The sequence below is a fragment of the Nicotiana sylvestris genome, chromosome 11, assembly GCF_000393655.2.
Source record: "Nicotiana sylvestris chromosome 11, ASM39365v2, whole genome shotgun sequence".
Taxonomy (NCBI): domain Eukaryota; kingdom Viridiplantae; phylum Streptophyta; class Magnoliopsida; order Solanales; family Solanaceae; genus Nicotiana; species Nicotiana sylvestris.
In genome coordinates this window covers 69,887,882-69,909,356 of record NC_091067.1, presented here as the reverse complement: position 1 = coordinate 69,909,356, position 21,475 = coordinate 69,887,882, and the positions used below count along the sequence as shown (strand labels likewise).

The 21,475-nt window shown below is 36.4% G+C and overlaps 2 protein-coding genes across 3 annotated transcripts; both read left to right on the top strand.

The window, feature by feature from the left end:
- Positions 1-6,866: 6,866 nt before the first annotated feature.
- On the top strand, positions 6,867-12,416 carry LOC104221636 (jacalin-related lectin 3). 2 transcript variants are annotated; one of them, XM_009772717.2, is made up of 9 exons: positions 6,867-7,140; positions 8,143-9,253; positions 9,329-9,541; positions 9,663-10,160; positions 10,243-10,488; positions 10,572-11,057; positions 11,331-11,366; positions 11,482-11,703; positions 11,971-12,416. In XM_009772717.2, the coding sequence occupies exons 2-9, from the start codon at positions 9,251-9,253 to the stop codon at positions 12,265-12,267; spliced, it is 2,001 nt and encodes a 666-aa protein (XP_009771019.1). In that variant the 5' UTR covers positions 6,867-7,140; positions 8,143-9,250; the 3' UTR covers positions 12,268-12,416. The 2 variants fall into 2 exon arrangements, with proteins under 2 accessions (XP_009771019.1, XP_009771020.1); XM_009772718.2 differs by lacking the exon at positions 11,331-11,366 and having other exon boundaries at positions 6,872-7,140.
- A 5,832-nt stretch (positions 12,417-18,248) lies between these two features.
- On the top strand, positions 18,249-19,678 carry LOC104221637 (peroxidase 9-like). The gene is made up of 4 exons (XM_009772719.2): positions 18,249-18,522; positions 18,609-18,800; positions 18,893-19,058; positions 19,156-19,678. Exons 1-4 carry the CDS (start codon positions 18,304-18,306, stop codon positions 19,566-19,568), a joined length of 990 nt encoding a protein of 329 aa, XP_009771021.1. The 5' UTR covers positions 18,249-18,303; the 3' UTR covers positions 19,569-19,678.
- The last annotated feature ends 1,797 nt before the right edge of the window (positions 19,679-21,475 follow it).

Sequence of the window (21,475 nt, the reverse complement as noted above, 5' to 3'; positions counted from 1 at the left end):
TCACAGCTCATCCTCCATTAATGGAGGCTCCAATGAATGAATCGAGCTACAGAAGAGAGGATGGATATCAGAGAGAACAATGAGTGAATAAGCTTCTAGTATATTGAAAAGCATATGTAAAATTTGATATACATCACATATATATACATACACAATTGCCCACTAACTTAATCCCCCAATTAACTAGTGCTAACTACTTTAACTACTCTAACTAACTGGTGACAGCTGGCTGACTGCCCCCACTAACTCTTCCAGATGTCACACTCCTTCACGGTCTCTCATACATAACATATACAGAACCCTGACTTGGTAATACTCCAAGAAGAAGTGGAGCTCACCTACCAAAAGCTGATATCTGGAGGCAGTCTACAGTAGAGTGTCCTTGCCTTGTCCTATATGAGAGCCTCGATCAGACACACTTTGAAGCAGAATCTTCATATCCTTATCAACTACCTTCCTCCTCTTGGCCGGACTACTCTCCTATTCTTCTGCATATCCCATGACATACACAGACAAACCTTGATTGACGGACTCCCAAGACTGTGGACTATTTGGAACCTCAGAAGAGCTGGTGTCTGTAAGTACCCTGACATAGTTTTAAGCCTGAGGGGAACCTGGTTGTGCCAATTCGTGCAGCACTCCCCTTATACCCTGATCAATGGGCCCTAATAATGAAACTAAGGGTCTTGGTGAGGTCATAACTCCTCTCACCCCATTTTTTGCTGGCGAAATTAAAACTACTCGAACTGATGACTCATATGGATCCTCGGAAGGATTCTCCTCAATAGAACCCATGATCTCTGATGGGTCTAACTCCATAGTGTAACTTATATCTCCTTTTAATACTTTCGTAGCCTTCTGACCTGTACTAGCGGCTGGAGCATGTCGTCTAGTAGTAATAGGTATCACCAAGAACATATATAAGGTAAAGATTAGGAGTGAATGCTTACGACTCAGTTCTATCGCACAATCTAGATCAGAAAGAAAAGTAACCATCCTAAATATCCTGTAGACTCCTATCTATAAGTGTATTGCACAACACACCCATAAACAAGACTATACTAGACACGGTCTGGAGACAACCCTAGGACAAAACTGCTCTGATACAATTTTTGTCACGGCCCAAACCGATGGGCCATGACGAGTGCCCGAGTTCAACCTGTTGAACACCCCTAAGCATGCGTCTAAGATATAAACATGAATTAAGGGCAGGTCATGTATAACAACTATCAATAAACTGTTGAATCACATGAATAACATACGTGAGGAAAACATGCCCAAAAAACATATATACATATACATACGGAATACGGTAGTGCGAGCCGACAAGGCTACTATAGACAACTATATATCCAAAATTAAAAGCCAATAAGGCAAAATACTATCCAACTATACATGACTGTCTATAGACCTCTAATAGAGTGTACAGCTGTATAAAGGACGGGACTGGGTAAGTTTTGAAAGTTGGATAGTAGCATAATCTACACTTTTAAAGGTCAAGCAAAAGATTTTCATATTTCTAAAAATTAATGGAAACACCTTCCATCAAAGTTGCACTTTCAATATATTACTAAAATATATTAGGACTTGAAAAATACTGCGGAGTAAAGTATCACTTTAGCAATATACTTTTCTTTTTAGCTTTAACCGTAAGAAACAAAAATGTATTCCCACAAAGAATCAACCTCTGGATTTATCCACCATCTTCATTTTCTGTCATTATTGAGTGGGGAGCTGTATCATGGGTTTGCATTAGAAATTGGGTCTTCCTTCAAATTTTTATGGGGCAGCGACAGTAATTTCAATATTTGGGAGTACCCACTGGAATTAATGTTTGCCGATGGGGTATTTCTATCCTTCCCCATAAGACAAGGGTGGCAAAATTTATCCAAAAATAACCCACTGATAACCTTAATGAAGAATTATCTTGAACACCCCCTCACGTAGTCGTATATGGTTATAACCATATATAATAAATGTATATCAGCAGCTATAAAAAATAAATAACAAATCCAACCTGCTATTTATGTAAAGTTCATATTTATGATCAACCCATTCTAACCAACCCAAATTAGCCCAACTCCCTATTGATATAGTCCTCTCAGTTTATTCTGCAGTAATATACATTACATGGGAGGATTTACCAACATTAGGAAGGCCTAAAATGGAAATCAGTGTCAGGACAATATTCTTAGTTGATGTTGGGATGAAATGTACAAGGTGGTGGTGCCTATTTTTGCTTCAGGTCAGCCTAGTCGATATATGATCTGGTTCATTACTGTCTGATAAAAACTAAAAATCAAGGCAGTAAGAACAGAATGATCTTATATAGTTGCAACATGCATTTCATTGCGGTAGAGGAAAAGTGATAAAAATTGACAACAACCTGAGAATCTGTGGAGATTGTTGTTGGATCGGACTGCTAAATTTATTTCTCAGGCTATGGGCTTAAACTGTACTGAATGACCCAAAGTGCTTGCAGATGATTGTCCTTCCCATGGCGGTTATTGGTAGGTAAGAGAACGTGACAATTGTTTGCTTGTTAACTAGATTCTTTCCCGAGTAAATTATAGATGTAATTTACTAAAAGAGGTGTTAGGACCGTAAAAATTAGGTGTCATACGGAAGCTAGCAAAGCAAACCTTGAGCGATGATAAATCATACAACAAAGGAGAAATATACCAAAAGAGACACAAACATTTAACGTGGTTCGGTCAACTGACCTACGTCCACCGCGGAGATGAGCAATCCACTATATAAAAAGAGAGTACAAAATATCAAGAGAACAACCTTACGAAGAGGCAAACACAAGTGACACACTAACACTTATCCCGTAAAGTTCCCCCCCTAAACGCGACTCTCTGCCCCATATGGCTACATAGTGGATGCTGCTGAATGAGAAGGACGGATCTTCAATTTATAGAACTTCAAATATTTTCCTACAAGAAAAATGACTAGCCAAATATGGTAAGAAAATTATGGCAAACACCTAACAATTCTCCCCCTTGGCCGGAATTTTCTGACAAAATAAATTTGATCCACCTTCTTCATATAGCCTTCAACAGGTTGCATCTCCAAATCTCCACCACAAAGTTTGTCTCAATGTGCGTTGCACACTGGTCAAATTTCTCAAACAAAAATCACGATTATCGTCAAATATGTTGCAGCTAGAACTGAACCCGCCAAGATGAACTTGTCTTGAACCTCGCTCTGATACCACTTGTTAGGAGCGTAAAAATCAGGTGTCATACGGAAGCTAGCAAAGCAAACCTTGAGCGACGATAAATCATACAACAAAGGAGAAATATACCAAAAGAGATACAAACATTTAACGTGGCCCAGTCAACTGACCTACGTCCAGCGCGGAGATTAGCAATCCACTATATAAAAAGAGAGTACAAAATATCGAGAGAACAACCTCACGAAGAGGAAAACACAAGTGACACACTAACACTTGTCCTGTAAAGTTCTCCCCTAAACACGACTCTTTGCCCCATATGGCTACATTGTGGATGCTGCTGAATGAGAAGGACGGATCTTCAATTTATAGAACTCCAAACCTTTTCCTACAAGAAAAAGGACTAGCTAAATATGGTAAGAAAATTATGGCAAACACCTAACAAACTCCCCCTCCAGCCAAGGGGCCAAATGTGTCTTTAAGTAGAGGAACTATTGACAGGCTTCATGCCTGCCAATTTTTTACAAAATTCAAGTTTATCTGCAACCACCGCCTTTGTCAGCATATCCGAAGGATTTTCATCAGTGTATCTTCTCAACCTCAAATAATTTCTCTTCCATGGCCATTCTTATCCAATGATACTTTCTATTTATATGTTTGGTCTTAGAATAAAAAGTGGAGTGCTTGGTGAGACAGATAGCAATCTGATTATCACAAAATAAGATGTACCTTGGCTGCTCAAAGCCAAGATCATTAATAAACTCCTTCATCCATAATAGTTCTTTGGCACCTTCTGTGATAGCAATATATTCGGCATTTGTGGTGGATAGAGCTATGCACTTCTGTAGTCTAGATTGCCAAGAAACAGCTCCCCCTCCAAAAGTGATCAAATAACCGGAAGTGGATCTTGAATTATCAAGATTCCCTCCTAAATCAGAGTCTGTGTAACAAACAAGTTCAGGCTTGCCATTGCCAAAGCACAACTTCAAATTTGCAGTACCTTTCAAATACCTTAATATCCATTTTACTACATCCCAATGTTCTTTTCCAGGATTAGAAAGGAATCTACTAACAGTACCAACGGCATGTGCAATATCTGGTCTAGTACAAACCATAGCATACATCAATCTACCAATGGCAGAAGAGTAAGGAATACGAGACATCTCTTTTTTCTCTTCATCAGTAGATGGACTCTGACTAATACTCAATTTGAAGTGTTTAGCAAGAGGAGTACTAACCACTTTTGCATCTGTCATATTGAACCTCTTGAGTACCTTCTCAATGTATTGCTTTTGGGACAGAAATAACTCCTTTCTATCTCTGTGTCGGTGGATCTGAATGCCCAAGATTTTCTTTGTTTGGCCCAAGTCCTTCATCGCAAACAATTTGCTCAACTGCTTTTTAAGGACTGCAATTCTGGATTTATTATTGCCAACTATAAGCATGTCATCCACATAAAGCAATAAAATAATAAAAATCATCATCAGAGAACTTCTAGAAGAATACACAGTGGTTTGGAGAAGTTTTCTTGCACCCTTGTTCTTCTATGACAGATTCAAACTTCAAATATCATTGCCTTGGAGCTTGTTTCAATCCATACAAGCTCTTTTTCAATTTGCAGACATAATTTTCTTTTTCCTTAATTACAAAACCCTCAGGTTACTCCATATAAATCTCCTCATCTAAATCACTATGAAGAAAAGCAGTCTTGACATCCATCTGCTCAACCTCTAAATCTAGACTTGCAGCTAAGCCTAGAACCACACGAATAGAAGACATCTTCACAATAGGGGAGAAAATTTCATCAAAGTCAACTCTCTTCTTCTGGCCAAAACCTTTAACAACTAACATCGCCTTGTATCTAGGCGAAGAGGTATGGTTATCTTGCTTTATTTTGAAGATCCATTTGTTAGATAAAGCTCTCTTACCTTTCGGCAATTTAACTAACTCATATGTTTCATTCTCATGGAGTGACTTCATCTCATCTTCCATCGCTTCGATCCACTGATCTTTGTGAGTATCTTGCATGGCTTTATCATAATTCTCAGGTTCTCTCATGTTAGTCAAAAGTACATACTCATCAAGAGGATAGCGCATGGATTTTTGCTTCTTCCTTATAGATCTTCTAAGAGAGGTTTCAGGAGCATTCAAAGTAGTTACCTATGCAGGAATTGGTTGCTCATCAACCACAACTTCATTAACTGGAGCATCCATAACATCTATACCATGATGATCATTTTGATCTTGATCATTATCTCCATCATTGTCTTGGGTTCCTTCATGTGCAATAGGTGCCTTAGCAATTGAAACTGGATCAATATCAACTAAGCTCCCATTACTCTGAGAATCTATCTTCTCAGCTTTGTTAATATCTTCAATAGTTTGGTCTTCAAAGAATATTGCATCACGACTTCTAATAATTTTATTGTCAACTGGATCATAAAAATGATACCCAAATTCATCTTGACCATAACCGATAAAGATGCACTACTTAGTTTTGACATCCAGTTTTGATCTCTCATCTTTAGGAACATGCACACAAGTTTTACACTCAAAAACTCTCAGGTGATCATAAGAAATATCTTTGGCAAACCAAACTCTGTCTGGGACATCACCATCCAAAGCAACTGCAGGAGACAAATTGATAACGTAGGCAATAGTGGTATCAGAGCCTTGGGTATTTATCCGAGTTGTTACGGAATGGAGGCGAATATGAGCAAGATGGTATGTTTAAATGGGAGAAATTATAATGTTTGGAGAAGCAAGATAAAAGACTTGGTGTTCGTGAAGAAGATGCATCTACCCGTTTTTCAGCTCATAAACCCGAGAGTATATCCGATGAAGATTGGGATTTCGAGCACCAACAAGTATGTGAATATATACGACAATAGGTTGAAGATAATGTTCGCAACCATATTGTGAACGAGATACATGCGAGATAATTGTGGGAAAAGCTAGAGACTCTTTATGCTTCAAGAGAAAGCATAAAGAGTCTTTGAAAGCACCACTCATAATCTATAAATAGGACAACCTTGGAGAATTATTCTATACTCATTGATACAAGTCTTTGAAAGACTTAAGCACATAAGAGTGGTTTTTAGAGAGCTTTTGTCAAGAGAGAAGAGAGAAGAAAAATATTTGTTTTGCTGCAGATTTTTATTCCGACCAGTCAACATTCAAATTACGTTTTTCAATTCGTTAACCGTTGGATCGGGCTGAAAATTTGACTGAATGTTCATAACATCTTGGTCTTAGATTTGAACGGTGAAGATCGGATTTAGAGGCTCACAAAATCTGATTTCGAGTCTCGAACAGCAGCTTCGTTTTTGTGTATTCTCCTCTTTCTTCAATTGATTAGTTGTTGCTCTTGTTACAGTTGTTGCTCCGTGTTTGGCACTTGTTGTGTATCCAATTTGGAGAACTTTTGTAACCCTCTTATTGTTATAGTGGAGCTTTTTGGATCTTTGTGATCCCGTGGTTTTTACCTTCGATTTGAAGGGTTTTCCACATTAAAATTTGGTGATTTTTGGGTTTGCCTCTTCCTCGTCGTAACAAGATATTTTGCATCACCTAAACAGGATCCTCTTGACCTCTTTAAACATTCGTTCTTGCTCAAATGTAATTAATATGGAGGTTCTTTTGTTTCTTCTTTTGGTTGGAGACATATAGAACTAGGCGCTCGATTCAGTTCTGGCATTGGACACATTGCTTTGGCTGCTGAGCGAGGTAATGAGGGGAGTTTAGACGGAGGGCGGGACATCGAGGCACGAGGATCAAAGTCCTCCCAAAGTGCAAGTCTATGCGAGGCACTGAGCCGGAATGGACGATAGAAAGGCTTTTAGTTTGGACCATTTCGTCTTTTCTTAGACTTAGTATTAGCTGCTACTATAAGATATTGGTGAGACTCGTTTTCGGGGGAGATTAGCATATTCTGAAATGTTATTATTCAGGTTAAACTTCAGGTATTACTTTCAAGTTGCTTTCTTGATGGTACTACTTTCTTCTTTTCAAACCTTTATATCTTTGGTTCGTTCTTGTGCTTCTTTTGGTATGGTTTGTTTATGTACTGTTGTTACAACATACACTCAGTCATTTGAGATTCTTTCTATTCGACAATATCTGCTAGAATTATATCGTGTTATTTTCGTTAAGTATTGGAATTATTTCGCTTGTGCGCATCCCAAATCTTATCAAATTGCTCGGAGGCTGTGGTGTATTAGTTGATATCGGGTTTTAGATGCAGATTAAGTGATAATCTTTTCCTCCAGCTAAATGTACAGTTGTTCAAATTCCTCCATAAGCAGCAAAGAAGGATTTGATAGCTGATTTCCTTGTTAAAAGATAAGCCAGTTGGAATGAGTTCTTCTTTTCCCCCTTTTTCTCTTCCACCAGTGAAAATGTATATATTTGAATATTAATTTTCCTTAAAATCAACATTCTTCTTGCAAATTCATGTCACAGATATCAGAGCAATATACTAGTTTTGACTGCTTAAATATTCCAGTAATGGCGTTGAGTACTAAACTAGTCCCAAGTCTGCTGCTGCTCTGTCTATATTTGCTTGTGCCTAGCGTATTTTGATGCCTCCCTTGCTGTCGTTTTGCCAATATATTCCTTTAATGGAGGAGTAATGAGTTCATGCACTGAGAAGTAAGACTGTCAATAGTTTGGCTCGATTTGGTCTTTTAATGAAATTTATACTATACCAACCTCTTCGGTTAATCTCCAGTGTACAACAAAAAATAGACTTTTTTGAAACATCCTAATCATCTCAATTTCTCTTCGGTATCGGTTCGGTGCAGTTTATTTTCGGTAGTTTATTTTTAGAAACATAACGTGGGAATCGCAATGCTGCTAGATGCCTTAATATTTATGTAGAGAAGTCGGAATATCACCTGCATCCAATCCCCACTCTGAGTAGTAGAATCTGTGTCTTTCTTACTTCTTATATTTGGAAACTGCAGGCTGGATGAGTGTGCAACTCAATTTCATCACCAGAGGCCAAGCACTTACTCAGATTCTACTATTAACAAAGTAGAGATGCTGTTTTCATTATCAGAAGGGTCAAATTCATATTGAGACTTTATTCTTTGGATATGGAAAGCTTCTACTTTATTGATGATTCCCCCTTTATCTTGCTGATGATTTCCATTCCCATAGAAAGTTCTCGCAGGACAATAGCTTTTTCAGTCAGATAGATTGAGTAAATTATCATGTTAGAATCTCTGTCACTGAGGTGATCCCATCTTTTGCTCAAGTTGATCTAATGGTGATGTCATAATCAGACATCTGTATGTGCATGGGCCTTTGTCAAAAGCTAAGTTGCACGGACTCTTCATTTTTGGTGCCGCACCCGTCTCGACACGGGACGGGAGCGGGATACGTTCAAGATTCGGTCAGCTAACTTCGGATACTTTGACCTGAGTCCATCGACAAATTTGGGGGGAAATTGAGATTTTGATTTCTCAAAATTAAAAATAAAACAGATTTAAGACATGGGAAATGGCATACTTTCAATATTGTAGTACTTTTGTCTCATATTGCTGCTTTGAGTTTCAGAAAAACCAAGAATTCAAGAGGTCGTGTTCTGAGTTCGAACTTCTGGTAAAACAGTAGCAACGATATAGATGGAGAATTGGTCTAACGCCTTGAATGGCTTTCTTCTTCTCTTTATAGCTTTATTTTTTATAATTTTGAAATGTTTTTAGCCGAACCCCGCACTCGTATTCATACATTGATCTGAACCCCGGAATCTCAAAATTTGGATTTTGCCGAATCCGACATCCGGATCCGAGCCCGTATCGGATGCCTGCACTCGAGCCCGAGCAACTTAGGTCAAAAGTACCAAAAGCATATTATGGAAGATAATCATGTATTGGGGAATCAAGTTCTTTTCCTTTCATTTCTTTCCCTCCAAAGTGGAACCTAGAATTTGCTTCTTCTAGGTATATTCTCTACTATTGTCCACCCTGCCCACTAAAATCTTCCTTTCTCGGGCTTATATATTCCTTTTTGTGTTCAATACTAAACAATCTGAGTCCCTTCTGGCCTCCTCAATTATTATCCTTCAATATGGTAAGCAAGTATTTGTCTTAATTAATGTTTTAGTGATTTGATTGAACTTCAGAGTGAATATATCATGTTTTGTAGAGTTTCGAGAATCATGGAAAACAGACCATTTCGATTGGGCCATGGGGAGGTGAGAATGGATTGCACTGGGATGATGGAGTTTATTCCACCATAAGGCAACTGGAAATAGCTCATGGAACAGGAGTTGATTCTCTTAAGGTTGAATATGACAAAAATGGAACCTCAGTATGGTCAGAGAAGCATGGTGGCAGTGGAGGTGCTAAAACAGACAAGGTTCATGTCTTACCGCAGTTTTGTGAAAACTTTCTATTTACTGAATTGGTGTGAGCTTCATATGAAGTTGTTTTCTTGTTTTTAAAGACTATTTGGTGTTCTTCTCGTGCTATTCTTGCAGGTACGACTTAATTATCCAGATGAGTTTCTAACTTGTCTGCATGGATATCATGGTAGCTTACACGAAAGGGGGTCAGTTTTTGTGCGATCACTTACATTTCAAAGCAACAAAAGGACGTATGGACCATATGGTGTCCAGCAAGGAACATATTTCACTCTTCCAATTTCTAGTGGAAAAGTTGTTGGCTTCCATGGAAAATCTGGCTGGTATCTTGATGCTATTGGAGTATACGTAGAGCCTATTCATAAATCTTTGCCGACTAATTCTATTCTTCAGTCTCAGCAACACCATTCTATCGTTCATTCCCAACAAAGTGTTGTCCAAGGGTTTGAGAATTATGAATACTCAATGATACAAGGAAGTCTCGGTAAAAAATTTGATCTAATTGTTGCAGTTAGACGCAAAGATGAGAACAGTAACATTTTACCTCCCACCACACTTTCAAGACAAACTTCTGGTTCTGATCATGACTCCAGTTCTACTGGACCAAATAAAAAGGTATGATAAAAGCTGCTAATTTCTGTTCATCCAACCATTTTCCGGATTCTGCATATTCTAAAATGCAATATATATGTTTCAGGTGGAAACTATAACCCCTGCCCCTATTGAGAGAGTCCCGTCGAAAAGTGTCAAGGGTGTTGTCACATATTGTCCCTGGGGTGGAAGTGGGGGGAGTGTTTTTGATGATGGAATCTATGATGGTGTTAGGCAAATTTACTTGTCACGCAATGTGGGAATCGTTTCGATAAGAGCTTGCTATGACAAAAATAGAGAACCAGTTTGGGGAAGCAAAAATGGTGGTACTGGTGGATTTAAAACTGAGAAGGTAATGTTGTGAGTCCTGTTATTACAGAATTAAATTAAGGCTTTTCCTTATTTCTAATTCATACCTATCCGTCGGTTTTGCAGATAATATTTGATTATCCATCAGAGATTTTGACGCACATCACAGGCTACTATGGACCAGCCATGATTATGGGTCCTAACATTATTCAATCACTAACTTTTCATACCACAAAAGGCAAACATGGACCTTATGGAGAAGAACAAGGACAACAATTTTCAACCAAATTGAAAGAAGGGATTATTGTTGGCTTTCATGGGAGGAAAGGATTGTTTCTTGATGCACTTGGTGTTCATGTGTTGGAAGGAAAAGTTGTTTCATGTTTACCCCCTTCCCCGGCCCCCAACTCCATCAAACCAAGTGCAGCGTCTGTCCCGTTTTTACCTGCGCCAGCTCCCCCCCAATCAATCAAACCAGATGCAGTAACTCTCCCATCTTTACCTGCACCGGCTCCCCCCAAATCCGTCAAACCAAAACCAGCATTTGTCACTGAGGTTGATGATAGACCACAGTGGTCTTTTAAACTGGGAAAGAAAGGACTCACTGAGGAGGTATGAAATTATGTCCCCTGATATTTGCTAACACAATTAACTACTACTCCATCTGTTTTATTTAATATGATGATGGTTGGATATAGATTTTGAAAAAGAAAGATTTTGAGTTTGATACATAATAATGTACATAACATACCAACAGTACCCTTAGGATCTTGTGGTCTTCAACATATCGTGTCATTCCTGTAGAGTATATTATTTAAGTGTAGAATTGAGATGTTAAATTAAAGAGTTTCTAACTTTAGAAATGTCTCAATTTTTTTGGAACAGACTAAAAAGGAAAAGAGACAGATAAAATGGAACGGAGTGAGTAACACACATGCCTGGACAATGCTGCCCCCTCCCCTTTGCACATAGAAAAGGGAAAATGAAAAAACTAATACTAAAGTGACTGTTTTTAATGTTTTTGGTTGAATATCAGGGAGTGCAAAGGATAGTGAAAGATCCAGCACCATATGGACCTGGTCCATGGGGTGGAGAAGGTGGGAAGCCATGGGATGATGGAGTATTCACTGGGATCAAACAGATAATACTAACACAATCATCAGAAGGCATTTGCTGTATCGAAATTGAGTACGATCGAAATGGACAATCTGTTTGGTCAGTAAAACATGGCGCAAATGCTGGGAAATGCACAAATAGGGTACACAATCACTTACTTGTCAGTATAAAAAAGGGTAGTCCGGTGCAATAAGCTCCCGCTATGTGTGGGGTCCGAGAAAGGGTCGGACCACTAGGGTCTATTGTACGCAGCCTTACCTTGCATTTCTGCAAGAGGTTGTTTCCACGGCTCAAACCTGTAACCTCCTGTTCACATGGCAGTAACTTTACCAGTTACGCCAAGGACTTACTTGTCAGTATGAATGACTTAATTCACTAGTTGGAATAAGAATTGGCTAATATTTTGCAGGTAAAGTTAGAGTATCCTCATGAAGTACTAACTTGCATCACTGGATTCTATGGTCCTATAAGCAAAGATATGGGGTTGAAAGTGATAAAATCACTGACTTTTCACACTACTAGAAGGAAGTTTGGTCCCTTTGGGGAGGAACTAGGAACATATTTCACATCAGCAACAACAGAAGGTAAAGTGGTAGGATTTCATGGGAGGAATGGAATGTATTTGGATGCAATTGGAGTGCATATGCAACACTGGTTAGGCAATCAGAAAACCTCCAAGCATTCTCTTATGAAGATGTTCCATTGATAGTTTTTCTCTTTTGAATAAAGAAAAGTCCAAAATAGAACAGAACCGATAAGTTCTGTGTGGAAAACATATTCCTATATTGTTTTGGCTTTTGTGCGTGTGAGAGAGCATAATGAAGTTCTATTGTAATAATATTCGCATTATTTATATTTCTGGTGCCTTCATCAGCTTGCTCTATCATATAGTTTTGGATGTTGAAGAAAGAACTTTTACATGATTTGAACTTTGAACATGAAGAGGAAGTAAATGGCTCAGGATCGAAGTTGTAGTTCAGTGGTTGCAAATTCATCTTGAACCCTTTAGGGGACAGTTCTATTTCAATTATAAGTTTACCTTCCTTTCTCTACTATTCATGGTCCATATTCATTCAAAAAGTGACAGTAAGTCAGTAACAAATAGAATATGAAAGGGTGTGGAGCGTAAACTCATAAGTCATATATGAGGAAACTTAACCTGGGGACTAGAGATCATATAACCAGGTTCTAACAAATCATATGATAGTTTGGTTTGAATTAAAGGTGTTAATCGGGTCGGGCTGACTCGTTTTCAACCCGCTTCGGCCCGGGTCAGCCCGTTACTGTAGCGTTTAGGTGCGGGCTGGAACGGGTTGGGCGGGGGGCGGGTTTTAGACGAACACATTTTGGATACCGGCGCACCGTAACCCGCTAACCTGTTAACGGGTTGTTAACGGGCTGCAGCCCGGCTCAGCCCGGTTACCGTTACAATTTTTTTTTAAATTATTTGGACCGTTGCTAACGGTCAAATTCAGAAATGATTGTTGGGGAACGGCCAGATTTTGCACAAATGGCCATTTCGGCCTCCCCCATTAAAAATATAGCCTCACACCCCTAATAATTGAAAAATTACATTCTTAACCTTTTAAAACCTATAAATAGCCCACATTCTTCTTTATTTTTTCTCACAATTCACTCTCTTACTACTCTAATTCTCTCTCAATTCTCTCTTGATATTATTGTTCTTAAATTCTCAAATCTCAATTACTTATTATTTCAAGTTTCATCTATTATTTAGTTTAGCCATTACAAAATTATTATTATTACCAAATATCAAGTATTCAAGTGAAGTGTGGTATCAACTATCAAGTACTATCAAGTATCAACTATCAGGTTTCGGACTTTCGGTCTATCAATTGAAGTTTGATTTTTGATATCAAAATTAGTGCGGCATCCGGAATTTCGGTACACTTGTTCCATCTCTTTCTCTTATTTGGTGTACACTTATTTTATTATTTAGAATTATTAATTTAATTTACATAATGGATTTACTTAGAGCAGCAAAAAAAGCTTCCAGAAGATCAAGAGGTGGTATTGGTTCTTCTAGTAGCTTTACACATATTTCTGAAAGTTCACCTGAAAATTTAAATGTAGATTATGAGCGGATGCAAGAAAATTATGGTATAGATGATGATTTAGATGATATTTTAGATTACATTCAATCACCCGATAATCTTGAAATACCACCACCTACACCTGGTAATGCTAGTCAAACTCAAAATATTAGGGGCGGAACAAGTAAGCATCTCCTCCCTAATAAGAAGAATCGAAGATTAAGAAGTAAGTGTTGGAATTTTTTTGACAGACTAGAAGATCAAAAAAATTATGTAAAACGTAAAATTTTTAATGAACTTTATAAACATGAGCCCGATAATGGAGGGGAACGGATCAACATCGTAGGCATACGGAAGAGATCCTCCCTCTTGATTGGGGAGTAGATGAACAATCTGGGCAACAAAAACTTAACCCGAGTACTGGGGGGTTAATGGGTAAATACGATATTAAGAAAGATCGGGAAGAATTAGCTAAAATGATTATTTTAGGTTGTTTACCTTTTAGTTTGCTTCTTCACCGTATCTTGTTACTTATATTAAAAGAATTTATAACCCGTTGTTTAAAGGTATTCCTAGAAGTACTTGTAGAGCTGATATCTTTAGGCTTTTTGGACAATATCAGACATATATACGTTATTTGTTCGCAAGTCTTTCTTGTAGAGTTTCTCTTACTTCTGATATTGGTCGTGCTGTAAATGGAAATGATTATTTGACTGTTACATGTCATTGGATAGATGATAATTTTTGTATGAAAAAACGTATTATTGCTTTTAAATATGATGAAGATCAAAGTCATACTGGTGCATTTATAAGTAATACTATCCATGAAGTTGCTATATTTTATAATCTTGCAGAAAAACTTTTGTGTATGTTATTTGATAATGCTTCTAACAACAATGTTGCTATTACAATATTAAAATTGCATCTACACCCACCACTTCCTGAAATATTTCATGTTAGATGTGCATGTCATATTTATAACTTGATTGTGAAGAGTGGCCTTGAATTATTTAGAGATGAAATCGCTTTAGTTAGGAGAGCTGTTGGTGTAATTCAAGAAAATAATAGAAGTGCTAGATTAAATGCATTTAAGGAAAAATGTGTATACTATGGACTAAAACCAAGACTCATGCCTGAAGAAATAGTTACTAGGTGGAATTATACTTATTTATTCTTAAGATGTTGTTATAAATATCGAATGCCTATAACTGAAGTTGTTAATTCTCATTGTATCGATCCTAGCCGTTTGTTAACATCTAGAACTTGGGATGTCATTCGAGATGTTGTACAATTTTTACAAAAATTTATGTGGTTACACTTGAGTTTTCTAGAGCTTATTATCCTACTATTGCAAATGGTTTAGTTTATATTACTGAAATTTCTCTTTTACTACATAATTTGAAGAAGAAAGAAGGATATACTTCTGTTGTTGAATCTATGCTAGATAAGTTTAAAAACTATTTCTACCCAATTCCCCATATTTACCTAATTGGCGCTATTTTCAACCCTACTATCAAAATGACAAAGTGTCGCCAATTAATCAGAGCTTTATATACTTATATGGATATTGGACCAACTGAAACTCCTGATATTGACACTTGTATTCCTGATCTACACAAACGTTTACAAACTTTATATAATTATTATGCTAATATTGTCGATGCTTCTTCGGTTGTAGATGCAAATATTCCTTCAAGTAATACTTCAACATCTGGAACAACTTTGGATGATGATGATGACGTTCAAGATTATTTGATTTTGTCTACACTAGGAGAGCATCAACAAATCAGTAGCAGGAATATTGATGAACTCCAATTCTACTTGCAAAAGTCACTATATCCCCTCACAAAGGATTTTCTACCGCTGGGTTGGTGGAAGAGCAACTCAAATTAATTTCTTGTTCTTTCGTCCGGCTCGAGACGTGCTAAATGTGCCGATTTCAACAGTCGCATTAGAGAGCGCATTTAGCCAAGCAAGGCAGCAACTAGGAGATACTCGTCATTCATTAGGCAACAACGCTTTGGAAATTCTAGTGTGCTTTAGAGATTGGATAAGATCAGAATGGCGAAATCAAGGGCGTGCCGAGGTAGACGAAGAGGAAGACCAAGAAATTGGAGATATAATGATTTATGGTTCCGATTCAACCAATGCCGGAAATCAAGAACCTCATGTTGACATGGATACAAAAATGATGCAAAAAATGTGATGTACTATTTCTTATTTTTTATAATTGTTGTAAATTTTTAATTTTCAAGTTCAAAAATAAAAAAATAAAAAAAGAACTTGCAAATTAATTTGAAGTATTAAAAATATAAAATAAAAGCCTTCGGAGTTTGTTCCTTACATATTGTCTATTGGTCTTATTAAATAATTTTTTGTAGCCATTACTTTCTAATTTCAATTTTATAATTTTAAAATTCAAATTTCAAATTTAAAACTTCAAAGTTTAATTCTAAGCCTTAAAAATTTGCAAACACTTAAGTATCAATAATATTGAATAAGAAAAAAAAAATTAAAAATTACACTAGCCCAGCCCACCTGAACCCATTAAGCCCGAAATAACCCAAAAATTCTCAACCCTCTACCAGCCCATTATCCCAGCCAGCTAACCAACCCGGTCCGATAACGAACAGGCTGATTTTTTTTGTTCAACCCGTCCCAGCCCGCCTGATAAACATGTATAGTTTGAATGCACTATTATATTTGTTATTGTTCCATTCCTATGGTGTGAGTGCATTTATCCTGTAACGATTTGTGAGATTTAGTTTTTTCTTAACTCTTAATGAAAAATGTGTACGTATAAGTGAGGTGTTAGAGTTACAGGAGTATCCTTGATAGATTTCATATATATAAGTGTGAAAGTAGGTCGTTTCCTATGAGAATTGGGCTTATTCTCAAAAACACTCATGAAAATCGGGATAGCATAAGTTCGTAATGTGTTGGCTAATAAAGCTCATATCAACACCTTGATTATTATGCGTAAGCAGTGATATTTTATTTCCCTTAGGCAATCATAGTTCAAGTCTGATCCACTACTGACTCTGAAGTAGATATCGTTATTTTACTAATTGGAGGTTCAACGCAGAGCACACCTTCATTATGCATAATAGTCTCCCTTCAACTACTAAACTCTTTTATTTTAATATTAAAATGAGTGGGAGAATGTTGGTGTTAGTGAATTTTAATATTGAAATTATAATATTAAAGTGCGTCATTTCTTATCAGGTAGTGACCGGTCTATTACCGCAATTTTTTGGGGAAAAATTTCACGTAAGAACAACTGGATTCCCTATTTTTAAAATTTTATAGCTCATATTTCAATTTACAACCAATTAGCCAAAAAATAATAGGTTAAGATTCAACATCTGACTCCAATAGGTTCTCGAAATTACTATTTAATTTTTTAAAAAGATTGCTCAAGCTTTTAAGTAAATTTTCGAATTAGTAGTCGTGACTCAAATATTAGTTCAACAAAACCAAATTCATTTGGGTGATGAAAATTAAATTTTTAACAAGTTTAAATATGTGGGTTTAGATTCCGAATTTGATTTTTATGAGAAATTTGGAGTGGGTGTTATTTAGACTTGTTAGAAATAGTATAAGGAAGTTGTATATAAAATTTGAAGTCAATTAATAGAGATTTGGACTGGTTTTGAACAAGAATTGCAACTGAAAATCGTGGAAGAAGTTCGTCTACAGTCGCTTGTATAAAGGTGTATAATAGTGTATAAGTTCGTCACGTGTATTTTTTTGTAATTCTTTTTTTTTTTTTTGTCATGGTCGTCTAACCGTTTTTCTAAATACTTTTAAATATAAAAAGTTATTTTGTTTTTATATAGTTTCTAAGTATATACACTGTATATCAAAGAAATTAATAAAAATCATTGTATAAATTCTGAGGAAAAGAAGATGATTTGACTTTGATCTACGAATTCTAAAATACTAGTCCTTGTTAGGAAAAGAAAGCCACTGTGAACTTTAAATCTTTAATTAAACATTTAAAAGAGCAAGGCTTTTGGAAAAAAGAGTTCTTAGAAGTTGTTTGTTTATAGTCAAAAATAATTGAGTGAAAATGTTTAAGCTCCTTTTTCAACAAAGTTTTTTAAAAATTGAAACGGATTGAGCAATTTTGTTAGTGCATTACTTCTCTTTGTTTGTAACGCTGGTGTACGAACCCAATCCTTTTATATCAATCAATCATTGAATTAATAAACCAACCTCAGAATCAAACTAGTTAAAATCAATTATAAGAATCCTCTAGTTCTACTCTAAAGCTCATTTATTCTATTGAGTAATTTTTGTTAATATGTGTCTTGTACTCTGTTATAATCATTGGACTCTCTCTTCTCTTGTTCTGAAAACGTCAGGTCAAGATAGGTACAGAAATTGTTCAAACCCTATAACGTGGCTGACACAATAATCTTCAATTGGTTCATTGGAGCAGGTAGAAACTGAAACCAGAAACACTTGCAAAAATACTCTTCAGTCAAACATATACTATTTCCCTTAAGTTATGTACAAACGAGTTGACATGGTCACACTATACTATGAAAAGCATTATTAGAGGATTTGGTAGCAGAGGAGTAGTTGATTTGTTCATGGAAACTTTCTATATAAATTTCCCCATGCATTTGCACCAAGTAATCTCATTCAACAAAAACTTTGTGTTTCTTAGAGTCAATCACACAATGGCTTCTCTCAAACTTGTTTATACACTTACTATAATGATGTCTTTTCTGTCCTCTGCTCTTTCCAGCTGGGGTGGTGGTCTTTTTCCAGAATTCTACCAGTTCTCGTGCCCTCAAGCGAACGAGATAGTCATGTCTGTTTTGGAAGAGGCTATTGCTAAAGATCCAAGAATGGCTGCTTCTTTGCTTAGACTTCACTTTCATGACTGCTTTGTCCAGGTACATATATACATATAGTATATACTTTTATCACATCTGCATGTTAAAAGAGTAAGCTTAAGAAATTCTTCTTTGTTATGTTATAGGGCTGTGATGCATCAATATTACTTGACAAGACTAGTGCATTCAAAAGTGAAAAAGATGCAGGACCAAACAAGAATTCCATCAGGGGATTTGAAGTTATTGATCAGATCAAAGCTAGACTTGAACAAGTTTGCCCTCACACTGTCTCCTGTGCAGACATTCTAGCCCTTGCTGCTCGCGACTCCACTGTTCTAGTAACCACATTTTTCTTTTATTAAAATAGGAATATTAATAAATAAAGTACAAGCTAAGTGCTTCTTAATTAATTCTGAATTTTGCTAAACAGAGTGGAGGACCACATTGGGAAGTACCACTAGGAAGAAGAGACTCAAAGATAGCAAACCTCAAGAAAGCAAACACAAACATTCCTGCACCAAATTCTACTATCCAAAACCTCATAACGCTGTTCGCGCGACAAGGCCTTAGTGAACAAGATCTTGTTGCTCTTTCTGGTGAGCTAATCCTGCAAAAATCTAATCATGCAAATGATTTTTTACCTTTGGATGAGATCGATAATGCTAAAAGTTCTGATTTTTCATCATGTAATAGGAGCGCACACCATAGGGATGGCAAGATGTGTATCATTTAGGCAAAGGCTATACAATCAAAATGGTGACAACTTGCCAGATGCAACACTTGAGAAAACTTACTACACTGGTTTAAAAACAGCTTGTCCAAGAATAGGGGGAGACAATAACATTTCCCCTCTTGATTTCACATCACCAGTAAGATTTGACAATACATATTTCCAATTGTTACTATGGGGCAAAGGACTTTTGAACTCAGATGAAGTACTACTGACCGGGAAAGTAAAAAAGACAAAGGAATTAGTGAAGAGCTATGCTGAAAATGAGGCACTTTTCTTCCATCATTTTGCAAAGTCAATGGTCAAAATGGGGAACATCACTCCACTTACTGGATTCAAGGGTGACATCAGGAAGAATTGTCGCAGACTTAACTAAATATCTGTTTATCTAAGAACTATTATATGGATTGATCATGTTTGCTTTAATTTCTGCTCAAAACAGCAGTGTATTATTTAAGTTCAATTGTTTAGATCAATTCCTGTGAATTATTAGAGTTTCTACAAACTAAAGTAAAGTAATGTTCAAAATTTTAAAACTACAAATATAGCTTATTCCAAGCAATGTTAATCAGACACGTGTTACTACGATTTTTTCACTACAAATATAGCTTATTCCAAGCAATGTTAATCAGACACGTGTTACTACGATGTTAATCCTCCATCTTTCACATGTTTCAAACTATATTTACTTCATTACAAGAAAGAGGAGGAGGAATGGACATCATTGAATGTCACTAATGGAATTTGCTTATAAAAGAACAATTTCAAAGCTATGAGTTCATAATTTGAATTTTATTTTCATAAGTAGAAATTAATAATATAAGCATTCACTATAAATTGATTAATTTATGTTTGCAAACTTATCACGATTTTTATCATTTGTCGAGATTTGAGAGCATACACACTTACACAGGCGACAAGGTTGGAAATTATAATTTTCCATTTTAACTAACCGAAAATGAATTGGCCAAATTCGTACGCAGCCCCCTAAATTTGTGTGATATTTTCATTTGAATACTTGATTAGTACCTATTGAACACCTGAACTCTCCAAAAGTGTTTCAATTAGACACAATTTATTGATATGGCAAGGTGTGTGTTTTTCACTTTCTTTAAGCGCGTTTAAGATCTCCGAAATAGTCAATTCATTTTTTATCTTTTTCTTTTTCCATTCTTTCTTTTCCTCTGTGTACTTGAAGGTCAACTACCTTGCCGGAAAGTTTCATGGTCGGCGGCAAGTTCCATTGCTGGCTTGCCAAACCTATTTCTCACTTATCCACCAAAATACCACCACCAAAGAACATTCCAAAAGATCTCAGATTTGATTTCTCTAGTATCTATTCAATTCCAACGTCACCATAATTAGCTGCAATTTTGCTAAAAAATTCTTAGGAACAACACCAGAGATTTGTTTCCTCAAATCCTTCATCTTCTTTTCCTGTCTTTCCTCAATCCTCGGTTTAGGCTGTTTTCAGATTTGATTCGCTCACCAACAACACTAACATACCCAGTGTATTCCTACAAATTGGATCTGGGGGCGTACTTCCACAAGTAGGGTCTGGGAGGATAGAAAAGACCTTACATATGCCTTTAAAAAGGGGAGAGACATTTGACTCAACTCCGAAAAAATTCAATGCTTTTTTACTTTCCAACTTTATTTCTTTCTTGTCACTACCAAACCAACTTAATTATAGCACTTAAAGCTTTTGTTTTCTGAGCTTTCTCCACGAAAATTATTTCTTAATGCTTGCATTCTTAGTTTTCATTAGAAGATTCTTTCTTACTCGCTTGCAGGTTCTTGGGGAAGAATTTCATATGAACATTTCTAAAAATCATGCTCAAATCTTAAAATATTTCTTTTTTATCTTGATGCATCTTCGTAAGTTGATTGAATATTACGAGCAGAGCGGGAGGAGACCATAGCAACCGGTTCCTTTTTTAGGAACATAACTTTTTATTTCCCCCCTCAATTTTCTCTTATTATTTGGGATCCAAATCCACGTGTCGCTTTCTCATTGGATTCTTTAACCAATTCAGCCGCATGTGAAGTAAACACTCTTTTATTTATATATATATATATATATATATACTAGATGTAGTTAGCTCGTGCTAAAGTATGGGCCCAACAATTTAATAATGTCAAATCCAATTTAAGTTGTTAAATATAATCAAGTATTGATACTCTTAATGAAAGGAAATAACATTTTAAAAGTAACATGGTTGCTTTTTTTTTTTTTTGGCAATCCGCTAGGCAAGCGCCTAGGGCTAATTTTTTATTAATGAA

Bases quoted from the DNA above. Each gene is read 5' to 3' on its own strand.
- LOC104221636 (XM_009772717.2), top strand. The intron at 9,542-9,662 runs GTTCATGTCTTA...CTATTCTTGCAG, and splicing joins GAGGTGCTAAAACAGACAAG to GTACGACTTAATTATCCAGA. The intron at 11,367-11,481 runs GTGAGTAACACA...GTTGAATATCAG, and splicing joins GACAGATAAAATGGAACGGA to GGAGTGCAAAGGATAGTGAA.
- LOC104221637 (XM_009772719.2), top strand. From the start codon at position 18,304: ATGGCTTCTCTCAAACTTGTTTATACACTTACTATAATGATGTCTTTT. The intron at 18,523-18,608 runs GTACATATATAC...GTTATGTTATAG, and splicing joins TTCATGACTGCTTTGTCCAG to GGCTGTGATGCATCAATATT. The intron at 19,059-19,155 runs GTGAGCTAATCC...ATCATGTAATAG, and splicing joins AGATCTTGTTGCTCTTTCTG to GAGCGCACACCATAGGGATG.